The sequence below is a fragment of the Saccostrea cucullata genome, unplaced genomic scaffold (genome assembly GCF_032062105.1).
Source record: "Saccostrea cucullata isolate Sc308-1 unplaced genomic scaffold, CSIRO_AGI_Scuc_v1 ctg17, whole genome shotgun sequence".
Taxonomy (NCBI): Eukaryota; Metazoa; Mollusca; class Bivalvia; order Ostreida; family Ostreidae; genus Saccostrea; species Saccostrea cuccullata.
The window spans coordinates 415,863-433,084 of NW_026932411.1; the positions used below are offsets into that span (position 1 = coordinate 415,863).

At 31.5% G+C, this 17,222-nt stretch overlaps 2 protein-coding genes across 2 annotated transcripts; one reads left to right on the top strand and one right to left on the bottom strand.

Annotated features, from left to right (window-relative positions):
* The first annotated feature begins 1,217 nt into the window (after positions 1-1,217).
* Positions 1,218-4,486, top strand: LOC134235067 (DNA damage-regulated autophagy modulator protein 2-like). Its single transcript, XM_062717154.1, has 7 exons — positions 1,218-1,302; positions 1,454-1,580; positions 1,724-1,791; positions 2,009-2,148; positions 2,604-2,772; positions 3,815-3,891; positions 4,154-4,486. The coding sequence occupies exons 2-7, from the start codon at positions 1,459-1,461 to the stop codon at positions 4,310-4,312; spliced, it is 735 nt and encodes a 244-aa protein (XP_062573138.1). The 5' UTR covers positions 1,218-1,302; positions 1,454-1,458; the 3' UTR covers positions 4,313-4,486.
* Positions 4,487-6,290: 1,804 nt separating this feature from the next.
* On the bottom strand, positions 6,291-17,185 carry LOC134235066 (peroxidase-like protein). Its single transcript, XM_062717153.1, has 6 exons — positions 17,094-17,185; positions 16,755-16,859; positions 15,605-16,334; positions 11,092-11,273; positions 8,949-9,069; positions 6,291-6,661 (listed from the first exon to the last, which is right to left on the bottom strand). Exons 1-6 carry the CDS (start codon positions 17,176-17,178, stop codon positions 6,394-6,396), a joined length of 1,491 nt encoding a protein of 496 aa, XP_062573137.1. The 5' UTR covers positions 17,179-17,185; the 3' UTR covers positions 6,291-6,393.
* Between the last annotated feature and the right edge of the window lie 37 nt (positions 17,186-17,222).

Consider the following 17,222-nt stretch of genomic DNA (forward strand, 5'->3'; position numbering starts at 1 on the left):
CATGGTTATAAAAATCATTTTAAAAAAAACATCAACGCTAAGGCACGTGAGACCGTATCATCTAACAAAAATATAATTTCTCGGGTATTAAAAATCTAAACAGAACATAAAATATATTTTCTTATATCCGGTTTTATGACTTAAATATTGACTGGTTGGTAGTAATGCTTAGTTTAAAATAAAGACAAAAAGTTGTGACCCATAATGTAAATTGTGAGACGTCTAAATTTCCGATATTTAGGTTCAAGAAGGTAAAACTTTATAAGTACTTCTTTATTATACATGTACATGTATTCTTTTTATTTAAACGCTGAATTCATTCGCTAAGCGAAGTGTAAAATTAAAAAAAAAATAATTGAAAGCTCTTTTTTAAAACTCTTAGAATAAAGTAAGTAGAAATCAATTCTTATAGTATAAATATGTAGTGCACAAAATTAATTACCAATGTATATAGATTTAAAAAATAATTCTACTAAATGTATTTCCTAAACATAGAAGTCCCTCTTAAAACTTGTTTAATTTGAAGTTTATTTGTTAGCATTTTTTATTTCACTTAATTAAATATAAAAATATGCGTTTCAAAAATTGAATGGTAATAAATAATTTCCAAATTAGAGGTTTGGACACACCTTTCTCCAAATTTAAAGCTTACCGGTGACATATGTTAAAGACTATAAGATATATGAATGAAATATGTATAACTGTAAGAAAAATCATGTGCTTTATTATTTGTGAATGAAATATTTTTTTAAAGTGTTAGCATATGAATCGTCAGCGTCCACGTTTCTCTGTAATATGAATAGAGATGTAGATATTTTATTTTTCATTATGAAATTTTCTTGTACGCAATTCTCACATGATTATAATATTGATTCAGCTTCCAAGGTTATCTCTCTTTGCCATCTACATTATTAGCAAGAGTAAATATATACATGATATATATTAGGCAACTCATGGTAATATTCAAATATTAATTTTTGCAATAATTGTTAAATCTAAGATGCAGATGTGCACTATGTTGATTATTTTATAATCGATATCCAATGACAGATTTAATATTGACCTGTGTCACATGCCTCTTAGTGTTCCCACGTTATCTCTCGATATCTATGTGAATGAAACAGCTAAGGCATTCCTTGTGTTTACATTTTATAGTTAAAAATAGAAATGAATCATATCACCATGAGTTTTCACGTGAAATTGCTGAATATTAAATGGTGCTATATAAAATGTTCGGAACATTGACATAGAAACTACAAGCGTTGCTGTTTCAACGACATACATACAGACAAACAGACAATTGTAAGTATGCTAAATATCAATCTGTTCAGATTACATTTGTATTTGATGATCATTACAAAAGGTAATCACAATAACCCTTTAAATTGCACCTTTTTCTGAAAATTTTCATTTTTTTTACTTAAATAGTTTTGATTATTTTTTTTTTTTTTAGGAAAAATGTGTTATGGATTACACTTTTTCCCAGTTTGTGTTGTTCTTGTCTCCTTGACAACGTTTTGTGTGACCTATATTTTGTCAGTCGTGAGAAACGATGTAAACCCAGTTTTACCATACATCAGGTAATGTTACAGGTACCTAAAAAAGGAATATTCTTATTCTTAATTTATGTTTCTTATCTTTTATATTTTGTTTCTTCACAATAATTCATTGCAAAATAAGTTGTATATACCTGTATTTAATTAATTAAACTTTTCTTTCATAGTGACACAGGAACAACTCCATATGAAAGTTGCTTATTTAGTTTTTTCCTTAATATTTCCGCCATTGCTGGTAAGTCTTCGGTATTCTCTTACAATAAATGTAAAAAAAAAATATTGAAATTCTTATTCACTCATGCATACCTGATAATATTTATTTTGAAACTTTTTAATTCGAAGAAAACTTGCCAAAATTCATTAAAATCAATTTACATGTATTTATAATATTTGTTTATAATATTACTTTCTACAATAAATCATGTAAATTATCAGAAAAAATAATGTTTCAGCTTTTTGCACAATGTACATCAGATACCGCTGGATTCGTTTGGTGTCTAACGAAGAAAGGTCACTCCGGTGTTATAACATTCTGGGGCTGGTCTCCGGATGGTTCTCCGCCCTGGGCCTCGGGCTTGTTGCAAATTTTCAGGTAACTTTAATTAGATCCTTAATTACGTCCAGGATTCGTATCCCAATGAGGAACATCAATGCCGGACCTTCGGATGAGACCCTATAAACCGAGGACCTGCATCACAGTCGATGCTGACATGAAAGAGATCCCGCATTGCTCAATGGCCGTACGTGTCCAGTATAGAACAAAATTTGCAGCTCTCTATTGACAAGTGGTTGCGTCTCTAAATGAGTGAAAAATTTTTCGATAGAGACAGGACGTTAAAAATTACACAAACTACTTAAGTACAAAGTAGTTGTAATAAATGTAAGAAAATAATCAGTTTTCTTCAATATGTTTTATCGTACGATGGGCCATTCATATCAAGTCTTTTTCCTAGAATGCTTGCTTTGAAACTGTTGAAATACATTTATACATATTTTAGGGTCCAAAAATGAATAAACTGCATAACGTATCTAAATGTCTTTTAACAGGAAACAAACTTAGAGGGCGTTCACATGACTGGCGCAGCAATGACGATTGGTTTCGGTATTCTGTACATGTATCTACACACTGCTCTATCATACAAAATGTCCGACACGCCGGCCCTGAGTAGAGTCCGCCTCGTAATGGCCATATCATGTACAGTAACAGCAGCTTCATGTATCCTTTGAAATAGTTAGCGATTCTACATTAAAAGTTATCAATTTGATTCATTTATGAATAAAACGGCATTCCTACAAATGGTTCTATTTGATACTGTAAATCATCCGAAATTCATATAATATAATAGAAGAAATTTACTTAACCACATGTTGACGCATTTGTACAGTAGGTATCAGTCTCATAACAATCGTTATAACGTCGCAATGATTTTAACGAAAAAAAAAGATTTATAATCTTTAAGAATAAAAATTACTGAATCATTGTATTATCTCCTCGACTTTTAGATATTTTGATGACATATTATCAATGAAAAATATTTATTTCCATTCCTATGTTGACTACTAGACAAATTAAAAAAAAAGAAGAGTGTACCACTTTTGTATTATATTTGAATGTTTTACTGAGTAATTGACGATAAAGATCAACTAAAAAAACTTAATTGTTTAATAAACTAGATTATTTCAGCTTTTATCTTCAACTTTCCCCAATTGAAATTTATATTCCACGATTACACCACTTTTACCTGCAAATGGTAATAATTTCTACAAACTTATTCGATACTCAAAAGCATGCCACAAGTACGATCAATTTTGAAGCCGATGCACTAATGGTAGATAAGTTGATGTTACAGGAGCTTCAGCATGAAATTTTCTTCTTCAGACTAGTCGACGTAGAAATTTAAATAATGTAAACGATTCTTGGAGCCCAAAAAAATCTTTTATTATTAATGTTTTACTGTAATAAAATAGAATTATTGTTTCAATCAAAATGAGCAATGTACATTTTTGAGTTCTAAATTACAATTGCATATAATTTCTGCATTCAAATAATATTGTGCATGACAAGATTTAAGGGGAGGGGGAGGTGTAGCATGTAAAAGAAGCTGGGTATTATTTTTTGTAACTTTCATGAGGACAATTACGCCAAATAAAAATATTATGTTTATTTTTAAAAATGTTTTGTTCAATCCAATATACAAAAAAAATCAATATTTGAAAAAGGTAATATAAATATTTCACATTCTTTAACAAATTTAAAGTCTTAATCGCCACTTTGGTTGCTAAATCCCAGCGTTCCTCCGCCACCGATCCTTTACATTGGAAATCATCTGATAAGGTGAGAAACTTAGGTTAAATATTGAATGTCACATAATTTTATCTTTCAGAAAAAAATATCACCATTACCAGGATATTTTGAAAATACCCTTTTACTATTGGAAACTTTGTTTAAATCAAAGCAATATCAATTAATTTTTATATTATTAAAAATATACATTTCAAACTTTATCACAATCAGAATTAAGATTTTGAAAGAAATATATTAAAGTAATATATAGCATTTCTGCTTAGAGTTGAAATCTATATTTATTTTTATTCAGGGATACCCAGCACACGTGACAGCAGCTATCAGTGAGTGGCTGACTTGCATTGTGTTCCTTCTATTCTTTGCTACATTTGTCCAGGATTTTAAACGAACCTCTGCATCCGTGACATTTCACATAAATCTAATAGAAGAGTCAGATGGTATCAAGGTCTGAACATTTTTTCTAGCAAAATTAAATTAAAGAGCAAATATTTTGATATATTTTTTGTATATTTTTATTATGTTGTTTTGATTTGAATCTGTTTGTCATGATATACACGTGAATGCATAGTATTGTAATATTTCTTTTGTTACATTTTTTATTGAAAATAAATATCTATATTTGAAATATGTTACAATTTATCTATGTATGGCAATAACTGAATTTAATAGCTCTGCGGAAGCATTAAATGTATGACTTATTAACATTTTATACAATTATCTCAAATATGAATACAAAGATCGTATTTTTACAAAATACTTCATGGTTGATATAAAAAAGATGCTTGAGTTTCTCATTGACAATATGTATGTAATCTTCACTTTCAAACCAGCAGGTATGTTTACACAGCTTTTATTGTTCTACGAAAGATCCTAAGATAAATTCAGGGAAGAAAACTAGAAGGCAAGTAAATTAGAGCTGACTGGGATCTGTAAAAAGTATCTATAGACAATATTATAAAATGAATTTCTGTGCCCTCTGCCCTCTGCTTTTGAATAGAAAATAAAATTGAAATGGAAATTGTGAATTTACTTGATACTTTAACTTTTTACTTTAACCTTCATACAGGTAATATTTATATATTCATAGTTATAGTTAGTTTTTTTTATATAGAATACTTTGATTTTCTAAAGCATCTCGATAAACCAAAATAAATTCAATTAAGACCATTTTTTGTAAGAAAAAAATAATTAATTCAGTGTACGTTAGTACAGTGTAGCTTTCTTAAAATAAAGTTATACTGGTATTTCAGAAAAAATTCTAGGATTTTTTATGATATGATACTTTTGAAAATCTTGCTAATACGTGAAACGACTCCTAGGAATAATGTAGGGGTTTATACCCTGAGGTAGCTTCTTAAACATACTTTCAGGTCTGCGAACAATCGATGGGAATTTCATGGGTACTTATTATGTCCATTAATGTTATAATCTACATGCAGATCTGTTTTCATATTCTTGTGAAGCAGGATAAATGTAAGGCCCTCTACATGTAAAACATCTTGTTTTGACTCTCAGTTCGCCATAATATAAATTGACAACGTGTTATCAATTGTCAATTTTTATTCCTATATTGATTGACTTTTTCTCATTGACATGAAGAGGCAATACACAGGACATAACGCATGTCTTGGACTTACTGGGAGGCATAATAATCATATATAGGCTATAAGGTTGTACAGTTACACATGTAAGAAACGTTAACGATTGAAAAGTTGAAATCACGTTTAACGTGCCTTGTTTATTTTCTCCAGTTTTTAAGATACAATTCACTCCTCGGCTGGATTCCAATCTAATTCCAATCAGAACTCTATTAACTAAACATAGAAAAAAATCAGAAAAAAAACTTTAAAATCTTCTTTTCTTCTGAGAATTTTTTGAATTTTGTCTTTTCGTCTCTTGGTATTAAGCAGATAAACTTAGAACATGATTACGATGAGCAAGTTTGCCTTTTCCAAAAAAAAAAAAAAAAAAGAAAGACCCGTCTCCATGTCCCGCAATGGGATTCAAACTTGGGATGTTCGGATCCAACTGCTTTCTCTGCTACTCGGAAGCAAAAGCTTAGCTACTGTGTCATGCAGGAGACCATTATTTAGTGCTGGACTTTAAACTTTTTTGTTGATCCTAGATTATGCTACTTCTCTTGCTTTTGTACAGCATATGTGTTCGGGAAGGGTGGGTGGGTGTTATATTGTACTTCATTGGATCAATTATATTATTGTATTACCTCAAGTGTCCAGAAGGCTACCCTTGAACCTCATGTTTTCCAACAGCTGAAGTGACATACCATTATAATTATATTATATAGTAGATACCAAGAAAATTTTTTAAAAATGTGTTTATGTGATTAAAAAAAAGAAAACGAATTTTTTCATTATTATTATTGAAAAAAGCATTCCAGTTTCATTTAGCGGAACCTTTATATATCTAATTTGTTAATAATTGAAAACATGCATTTAATAGTTATTGTAGGTCAATGTCAAATATAGCTCTTGTTAACAACAAACAAGTCCATCATATTTTGATACAATAGAATCATATAGTTCTACCGGGGCGACGGAACATTATTCTTCTTCGTATGGGGAGAACACTTCCTGGGTTGATCGGGGAAGGGAAGGCAGGTAAAGGGAAGGCAGGTGGTGGTCTATCAGGGACTCTTCCTCTGTCTCTAGCCATGCATGAAGACGCCCGTGAAGCTGAGTATCGTAGGCGTCCCAAGCTCAAAAGCTGTCGTGCAAATGGTCTAATGTCGAATCCAAGCCTACTTCCTCGTAAAATACGCCTGCAGGATTGTACTGGATTACTTTAAAAGGAGAATAAAATCACAATTAATTTTGTAAATTTACTTTGACATGAATTATATTTTTATGCTGAGGCACACGGATGCTTGAATTGTTATTTCTGAAAGTCACGCCTAGTTGTGATGAATTCATTTTCTTGCGTTGATACAGTTAAATCAGCATTCAATAGAATTACCAATTACGAAATAGGAGAAGACTAGCTAAGGTTTTGAACCTGTGTCTAATTCTTGTGACTCTTTGTCTTTAAAATATGTTCAATTCCATTCAACAGAACTCTTTGTCTTTAAGGTAGGATTCTTCTCACATTTCTTCTATTTAAAAATTAATGAAATTTTCACAGAATCAAGAGGACAATATCACTAAGTGATATAGTGATATGTAGGCCCTACCATATAGGGCCTACATGATGATATTACCAAATTGACATGGATAATTTTAATAAAATGGATATTTGCTAATCCAAATTTCCTCTACTTTTCTTATATTTTTAGGATTTATTAGTTAGTTTTATATGCTTCCTATATTTAACTTTTCCCAATTTTCAAAAATTGTAGAGTTGTCACATAAAGGTACAAAATGATACAAAAACTAAAAGTTTTGATCATTTACTAAGAGAGAAATAACACTTTTTGGGGATTTTTGGCTCAAATCTGTACTTAGATTTAATGCATTTAAAAGCCAACATACTTCTAATATGTGTGAAAAATCTTATTTATTTGATATATTTGAAACTTTAGTCCCTTATTATTAGTTTAACTTACATTTGAAAAATTCGTGTAGTCTTTGATTGCGTAAAAATAATAACTAAAGTCAATGTTCTATAATAATTTTGAGAGGCAGAAAAGAAGATATTTTCATACGCCACCATTCCGCCAAAAATATAGTCCCTGCTAGTTTTCAAACGCAGTTTAATTGTATAATTGTGATGAGGAAAGAAAAATATGATATTTTAAATCTCTTACATCTAAATATATATAAGACATATCAACAATTGTACTTTGAATATTCCATCTAGTCAGAAACTAGAGAAGAATCCTACCTTAAAATATGTTCAATTCCATTCAACAGAATTACCAAATTACTATGAAATTACGAAATTCGTCCTTATTTTAACAAAACTAACTTAAGACAATATCACTTTCCATTTTAACAAATGAAATGTGTTGATTTGTACGTTTGTTTTTCATTCAAATAACAGATACCATGCTGTATATGCATACTTTTTCGGGTTTCGATAAGTTTACTTAAGGGATACATTAATAAGAAACTGGATACTGAAATCTATCATTAAAGTGATGACTCATTTGTTTTCATTACTTTCCATTACGTTTGTTTGTTTGATCGTGTTATTATTTTTTTTTTGTTTGACGCCTCTTCGAGAAAATTTCACTCATCTTATGAAGCCACCACTTGTCTATGATAGGCTGAAAATTCGACCTATACTCGGCATAAACGGCCCTGTAAGGACCGGTCTAAACATCTGAAAGTGGGAATCATATCCGCTAAAGGATCAACTCCTTCCTCTGTGACTCTAGAGCAAGCTCTCTAACAACTGCATCCAATGAATAACTGCGCCCAATGAATAACTTCCTAGTTTTTTGTAGCAATCTAGTACGTTTTATTTCATTTGACGTTCATTTCTTTCAGTTCACACAGTATAATTATATGAACATGTTTTAGGTATAAAAAAAAATCCCTAAACAAGACATGTAATCAATTAACAGGTTGGTTATACAAGGCTTCCAGTGATATCCTTTAAAACAGCATTTTGCAATTTCCGTGGTCAATAAAACTTAATCAAATATTAGCGGCTTTTTCATAAATAGTGAGGGTATTTTCCAAACTGATTTATCTATAGGCGCCGATTTTTTGAATTATGACAGGGATTGCACTGTGAGAGTGACCTGTCTACAGGGTTTTGTTTCCAAACCACAATACTTTATCCAATCTCCGTTTTCAAAGTCATCTTGGCTCTGCTTTTAAATTGTACTGTTTACGAGCTATACTAAAGTTAAATAATGATCGTTGATCAATACCTTAATATTCCATTTTTTTAGCTGACCTTGAATGAATATATTCTCCAGTTAAAAAGAAAATTTTTGATTTATTTTACGATTTTAGATATCTTCTATTTTTAATTTTAGTTTTATTTCTTGTTTATAGCAAGACCCAGATTTTAATTACGTCCCCCTTTTATTCTCTCTTTCTACACCTCCGTGAGTGTGAGGTAAGTGTGAAGTGTGTGTGAGGGTGTTTAAAGTAGGGTATTTGTGTATGCAAGAGACATACCTGATTCTGTGAGGACGTAGAAGCAAATTTCTTTGGAAAGAATTGGAGCGGCCATTAATGTTTTTTAAAACTGAACACATGATCTTGGAGTATGTTGTTTGTTTTATTTGTGCCAGTTCAGCTAATTAAAAAAAGTAAATATTCTTAGATATAGGTCATAATCGTAAAAATTCAAATATTAAAGGACTTATAATTGTAAAATGAATTAACAAAGTATGATTAAAAAGATTCATAAAAATCAAATATGTGCAACAGCTTATTTAAACATAAGTTTCATCCACACAAATAATTTTGATCTTTTATATAAACAAGAGGCCCACGGGCCTTATAGGTCACCTGAGTATCATGTAACAACTTCCAAACAATTAAAACTGGTTCGTGTTTTAAACCAAAGGCCATGAAATTCACAATTCACAATTTTGAAAGAGGCACCATTGCTTATCATATCGGTAATTATAAACTTAGCATGCTTACTCTATTTACTTAATACCCAGAAGTAGATCAGAGTAACAAAGAGAAAATGCACTTCCACTTTATAACCAGTTGTGCACCTCACCCCAAAGGAACCACTGACCCAGGGGTCACATATTTCAAATTTTGCAAATTTTATCATAAAATGGTTGATTAAAACTAAAGAGCAGATTTCAAAGCATTAATTTATTTTCAGATTATGTACCCCCCCCCTCCCGACCCAGGGGGCATAAAAAATAACCATTTTGCTAGATGCACCTTTCTTCATCATAAATATATATATCTGGATCATTGGCATAAAACCCAGGAGCAAAGGTAAAGATTTTCAAAGAGTTAATGCATTTTCACTATATAATCAATAGAGCCCCGCCCTAACACCAGAGCCCCTGACCCTGGGGCCATAATATTCATAATTTTGGAAGTGACACTCTTGCTCATCATAACTATGTACTTAGTTTGTTTATTTAATACCCAGAAGCAGAGAAGAAGATTTTCAAAGAATAATTAATGCATTTTAGCTATATAATCAATAGAGCCCTGCCCTAACACCAGAAACCCTGACCCTGGGGCCATTAAATTCACAATTTTGGAAGAAACACTCTTGCTCATCATAACTATAGGCTTAGTTTGTTTATTTAATACCCAGAAGCAGAGAAGAAGATTTTCAAAGAATTAATGCATTTTCACTATAAGATCAATAGAGCCCACTCTAACACCAGAACCCCTGATCCTGGGGCCATTAAATTCACAATTTTGGAAGTGGTACTTTTGCTCATCATAACTATTTGCTTAGTTAGTTTATTTAATACCCAGAAGCAGAGAAGAAGATTTTCAAAGAAATAATGCATTTTCACTATATAATCAATAGAGCCCCGCCCTAACACCAGGACCCCTGACCCTGGGGCCATAAAATTCATAATTTTGGAAGTGGCACTCTTGCTTATCATAACTATGTGCTTAGTTAGTTTATTTAATACCCAGAAGCAGAGAAAAAGATTTTCCAAGAATAAATGCATCTTCACTATATGATCAATAGAGCCCCGCCCTAACACCAGAACCCCTGACCCTGGGGCCATTAAATTCACAATTTTGGAAGAAGCACTCTTGCTCATCATTACTATGTGCTTAGTTAGTTTATTTAATACCCAGAAGCAGAGAAGAAGATTTTCAAAGAAATATTGCATTTTCACTATATGATCAATAGAGCCCCGTCCTAGCACTAGAACCCCAATCCTAGGGCCATGAATTTCACAATTTTGGTAGAGGACTCAATGCTCATTACATTCATGCCAACAGTTTGCCTGCTTGATGTCCAGGAGTAAAGAAGAAGATTTTTAAAGATTGCAATAATTTTGGTTTTTTGGCCCCACCCCTCCGGCCCCAGGGGGGCAAGGGCCATAAAATTCACAATTTTTGTTCCCCTTCACCCATAGATGTTGTATATAAAATTTGGTTGAAATTGGTTCCGTGGTTTCAGAGGAGAAGATGAAAATGTTCAAATGTTAACACACGACGGACGACGCACGACGGACGACGGACGACGGACGAAAACGGATAGCAATAGGTCACCTGAGTTACTCAGGTGACCTAAAAAAAAGTTGTAAAGTATTCTTTGTTTCATAAATCAAAGAATTTTTTGTAAATGTTTTCTAACATGCATTCATCAGTTTACCTTGTGTAAAAGCAGCTAACCGGTTTTCTGGAAATTGTCTTTCGTACCAAAAGCGATCACCATGTTTATAAAGATGGAACTGAAGACCAATAAGACATTGGAAGGTGGGTCCTAGAATGCTTGTCCGCTGTCGAGGCGTCTCAGACAAACCTCCAGCATAAAGATCAATATCGTCTGGATGTCTATTGGACGAATGAAAATTTAGCTTCATTTTAAAAATATAACAACCGTGCATAAAGGTTTCATCTTGAATCACCTTTGGCCTGTTGGGTATCTTAAGTTTTAAGAATGTGCATTGTTAACTTCACATTTTATTTGAGATGACCTCTGCTCAGTGATTGATACTATGATCAGGTGAGCTGTTCTTGGGTTTAAATGTGAGAAATTGAATTTAAGTATTAAGTATGAAATCCTTTAAAAATACAATAGATTTTTTTATTTAAATAAATTGAGTTTATTGAAAACAAAGAAATGGCAGAACATTTCCACCGAATTTACTGAAAGTAATGTTTGTAAATAGAAAACCCTAACCGGGTTTATGTCGACATGGACAACCAGGAAATTTAACGTTAAAATTGATAATGGCAAAAACCAAATAAAATTCAGAAAAAGATTTTAACATGCGCTTATAATACATTATTGTCACTTGAATGTAGACTAAATGGCTTACAAACTCGAAGTAACTTTTAAAGAATAATTTTTTTTTTTTTTTTTTTTTTTTTAATACATTTATTTCCAATAACATACAACGAATTTTGAGGCAAAACTTCCTCAGAAGCCCTCGGTTAATACCTCACCTGGGGTGCCAGGAGCTCCCTGGATCGGTATATTTTTCAATTTACAAAAGTTTACAATAGAGAAAAACTAATATTTCATTTTCACAAAAAGACATAAATATTTCAGTAAAAAAACATTTCATATTTAATAGATATATAGATAAAATATCAATTTAATTACAACGTATATAGAAAAATAAAGATTATAATTCGTCTGCTAACTTTTTCAAAAGATAGTAGTTAGATTTAACACTTTTTGCACTCTTTGCTATTACATAATACTGATACAAAGACGATTTCAAAAAAAAAACATTGCATTTGCATTCACTATTTCGTTTTGCAACCTACATTTCATTTTATATTTATATATTTTGTATCCCACAATTGATATGACATTATTAAAAATCAATGTTGTGTTATTGAACTCATTATAAAATCCTACAACAATATGTTTCCAGGATAGATTTAAATTCAATATTTGAGATATTTTTTCCCATACTCCTTTTGAGTCCGTACATTCAAAAATTAAGTGTTTAATATATTCTACTTGTCCGCAAGATGTACAATTTTTTGCCACTTCTTTCTTCCATTTACTAACATGATAATTACAATTCAGTTGGTTGTGTAAAAGTTTAAAATTGAATTCTGCTATCTGTTTATCAAAAATATTTAGTATCTTAGCTGTATAGACATCTTTCCATTGACCATTCATTATATTGAATTCTTTTGACCATTTAGTTTCCATTATTGGTTTTTGTTTCTTTTTAGAAAGTAAAATTTTATAATAAAATCCCGATTTTTCAAATTTTGGATTTATACTTTTCCCTTGAAAATAAAAATACGGGTTTTGTATATTAGTGTTCTTTACATTACAATAATCTATATGTAGTTTTTTAATTGCTTTTTTCATGATAAGATATTCACACAAGTAATTACTCTTTGATTTAATGATCTCTTTTACTTCCGTAACATTTTTCATACCTTCCGTTGTAAACATATCTTTTACATATAAAATACCACTTTTTGCCCAATTTTTTAAGTATAATGGTTTGTTATTTTGTGTAATGAAACTATTAAACCATAGGTTTTCTGTTATTTTATTTCGTGGTGATGTCAACATTTTACACTCGTTAAAACTACAGAAGATTTCTTTATAAAAATTTGGGAATTTATTTAAAATATTGAAATCAGTCGGATTTTTTATATTGCTGCGTAGCAGATATTCAAAATTTATTCCATAAGATTTTAAAGCGTTATCTAGGAAAATTCTAAGTGAGGAATTTTTATTATATAGTCTTTTGATCCATCCCGCTTTTACGCTTTTAAGTTTGCATTCTATATCAATTAGACCAATACCGCCTTCATTTACTGGTCTTATGAGTGAATTCCGCTTAATTCGCTCTCTCTTATTCCATAAAAAATTGTAAATAATTCTATTTAAATTCTTAATGTAGTCAACATCTGGATTTTCAAGAACTGTGAATGCATATACTAATTTAGATACTATAAGTGAATTAATAACGGTACATTTTCCGAAAAAAGTTAAACTTCTAGTTCTCCATGAATCTAATATTTTTTCAAATTCCTTAAGCTTGTTTAGCCAATTTCTTTCATTATTAGATACTTTGTCATGTCCTAAGATAATTCCCAATAATTTAATAGGTTTATTTGTCATTTTAATTCCTTCTACCTCTTCCCATGTGTTTTTAAGCGGTCCTAAGAGAATACCCTCTGTTTTTTCTAAATTTAACTTTGTACCAGACATTTCCCCAAAAGATTTTATTACTTTAATAGATTCTTTTAAGGATTCCTGATTTTTCATTGGCAATGTGCAGTCATCTGCATGTTGTAAACATTTTATTTCACTTGATTGTCCGATTTTGAAACTTGTATATTTTCAGAAGCATTTAATTTTAACACCAGGATTTCAATAACAAAAAGAAAAAGCAATGCTGAGACGGGACACCCTTGTCGAATGCCTCTTGACATTGTACATTTTCTAGTTAACCAGTTATTATTTTTAACATGAAAATAAGGATTTGTGTATAAAATTTTGATCCATCGAAGGAAATTCTCTCCAAAGTTGAACCTTTTAAGAGTTTGAAACAAGAAAGTCCATTCAACTGAATCAAATGCCTTTTGAAAATCAGCAAACAATAATATTCCTTCCTCATTATTTTCTTCGCAATAATTATATATATCCTGTATTAATCTTGCATTTTCACCGATAAATCTTCCCTTAATATACCCCGTTTGATTATCATTAATGAGTTTGTCCATAATAGTTTGTAGTCTTTTTGCAAATACGAAAGCTAAAATCTTATAATCGCAATTCGTTAAACTAATAGGGCGATAGTTATCAAGATTTGTCAAGCTCCCTTTTTTGTGTATGAGTGATAAAACAGAAGATCTTTGTGAAGAAGATAATTCGCCTTTTTCAAATGATCTCACTAGGCTTTCATATAAATAAAATTTTACATATTTCCAAAACATTTTGTAAAATTCCACGGGAATTCCGTCTAATCCCGGTGATTTGTTTAATTTCATATTATAAACAGCTTCTGCACATTCTTCCATTGTTATAACTTTATCGCAATTTTCTCTATCTACATCAGATAGGTAGTTAGTAAGTTCGGTTTCTTGTAAATATCTTTTTACATCGTTAATTGATACATTGCTAGACGAGTATAGTTTTTCATAGTATGAACTAAGTGTATTTAAAATTTCTTCTGTTTCATATACACATTTATCTCCTACCGATAATTTATTTATGACATTATGTGATTGGTGTTTATTTTCTAGTCTTAAAAAATAGGAGGTGTTTTTTTTCACCGTCATCGATCCAACGCGCTTTGTATCTCACCCTTGCTCCTTTTGATTTATATGTGTATAAATTGTCTAATTCTTTTTCCAATTGCTTTTTATGTAGCATATTTATATCATTTGACTTAGACATTTCAATTTCTTCAATTTCCTTTTCTATTACTTTAATACGATTGTTTATGCCTTTGTTTTTCTTTTTTGAATATTCAATGCATAACTCTTTTATTTCATATTTAATCATTTCCCAACGTATTTGTGGATCTGGTTGGTTATTAATATTTTCAGGCAGATTTTCGAAAAAGGTTTTGATAATGTTACAAAATTCAACATCCTGTAAAATTGACGTATTCAATTTCCAAAAACCATTACCTCTTTCATTTTTTGAGAGGGTGCAGTAAAAAATAAAAGACCTATGGTCACTCATTCTAGTATTTGAAACATCTGGAGGTTTTCTAAGTTATATTTTTTCGACAGGATAACATAAATTCTCGGAAGTGAATATGTAATCAATTCTACTTTTAGGCTTATTATTTGATGACGGAGGACGGTGTAGTGAGAGTTTACCCCGGTGTCCGGTTATCCGATGATTACGACCCCAATCTGAGGCCCTGGTAAGATATAATGTTAATGTTAAAGAATAATTATTACAAAACTTTATATGGTATATGCATATTGCAATGCCAACAAGAGTCAGAGTCTCAAAAATCTCTTGTTTGTGCTAAATTGTGTAAATTGTACCGGGGTATTTTGTTTCTTGTAAGTTTCTGCAAGCTGAAGTACTAGTGTGGTTTTTAAGAGAGGGGGCAAATACTGGTCATAATATAATATATCCCTTCGATGACACGAATTCTGAATCTTTTCAGTGGTCTGAATTTATTTTTTTTTTCAGGTTATACCTGACAATAGACACTTACCTGTAAGTTCTCTGAAGCGCTGCTACGGCCTGCCGAGAATGATCGACCAGTCCCCCACGGACAGTGGCAAAGAAACGCGCTCTCGGGAGTCCACAGAACTCTCTGTAAGCGTTGTAGGAAGGTATGCCGTGATCTCGGCCTCTCTGGATGTTCAAAGCTCCCAGATCAAACGACAGTGTTTCTGATGGAGGCATTCCATCAAACTCTGGAAATTCAAACAATCTATTTCTGATTCCATCGACCAAGAACCTGTCTGACCTGGATTTTTGTGCTCTTGACATCCAACGAGCCATGTACTCATATCCTCCATTATACATCAGGTCAGGACGTTCAAAATGCTTACTCACTTCAAATTCTTTGACATGCCCAGTGCCATAGTCGTGACCTACAACATTTCTGACTAAACTATGACCCATACGATAAGCTGCAACGCCAAAAGCATTAATGGTTCTGGGATCAATTCTACTATTATATATATCGTTGTGTCCCCTTCGTCGTGAACGAAGATTGAAAAAATTCCTCGTGTACTTATCAAGTAATACAGCCAAAAATTCGTTATAGGTAACGTGCTGAAGCTCTGCAACTACAATTCTTTTAGCTTCTTGAAAAAGAAGTTCATCATCTTGAATCCCCGTAGCTTGTCTTAACGCGTCGGCAATGAGGTTATGACGTCTTAACCACGTGATATGAGGAACAGTTAATGTAGGTGTTTCACTTGGCCTGTGATCGCCTGTAAAAATTGTAAACAAAAAATCATAGGAATAATTAGATAAGGCACTTATAGAAGTTGTAATATTCATGATTTGACTTTTGATAGGGGGAGGAATTATGCACATTAGATGTTGTAAATTGGTACTTTTTAATATAAATTTTACTTAGTTGTCAGGAATTTTAGAAATTTTTATTATGACTGTTTCAGGTTAACAGATATACAGGTAAAATAAAAGAATATTCTATTGTAATTTTTTTTTCTAAATTTAAATGAAAATTGCTTGATAGTTCAAGAGAAAAGGGTAAACTTGTTTACTTTTAGATTAGTAATACAGTACACAAAGTGACACACAGTAATAGTTGATCGAAGTAAAGAGTGAAATTTAAGATTTTATAATAGTTTCTTTAAAGTTTAAATATAACAATAATATTACTTTACCAGCCATGAAACAAGTGTATTTTGTAACAATTCCCCTAGGACATCCTTTCTCGCGACGTGGAGGAAGATTTTGATAGTTTACCGCAAGTCTCCCACCAAATGAACCTGAAGTGAATATTTCAACCATGTCAGTTCTACTTTCCCTTGCACATTTAAACAGTTAATTTTCATAATTTTCTCATTTTACTAATTTTGCTCAGTTGAGCATGGTATCCGATCCCACCTGTGATGTTTCTGGAGGTCTGTACTTGTTTTGCTTCCGATTTGTATTGTTTAGATACACTTCAAGCTTCCATGCTGTTCGTTATCTCCATATGTTACTCGAAGAAAAAATCTTACGTAATCCTCCCCTTAATTTCCTTTCATCGATACAAGTAGATCCATAGACCATAGAGCCATCCACAAAGGCTGTTCTATCGTTCATCTGCTCACGGACATCGGTACCTAGAAATTTACATCAATAACCTA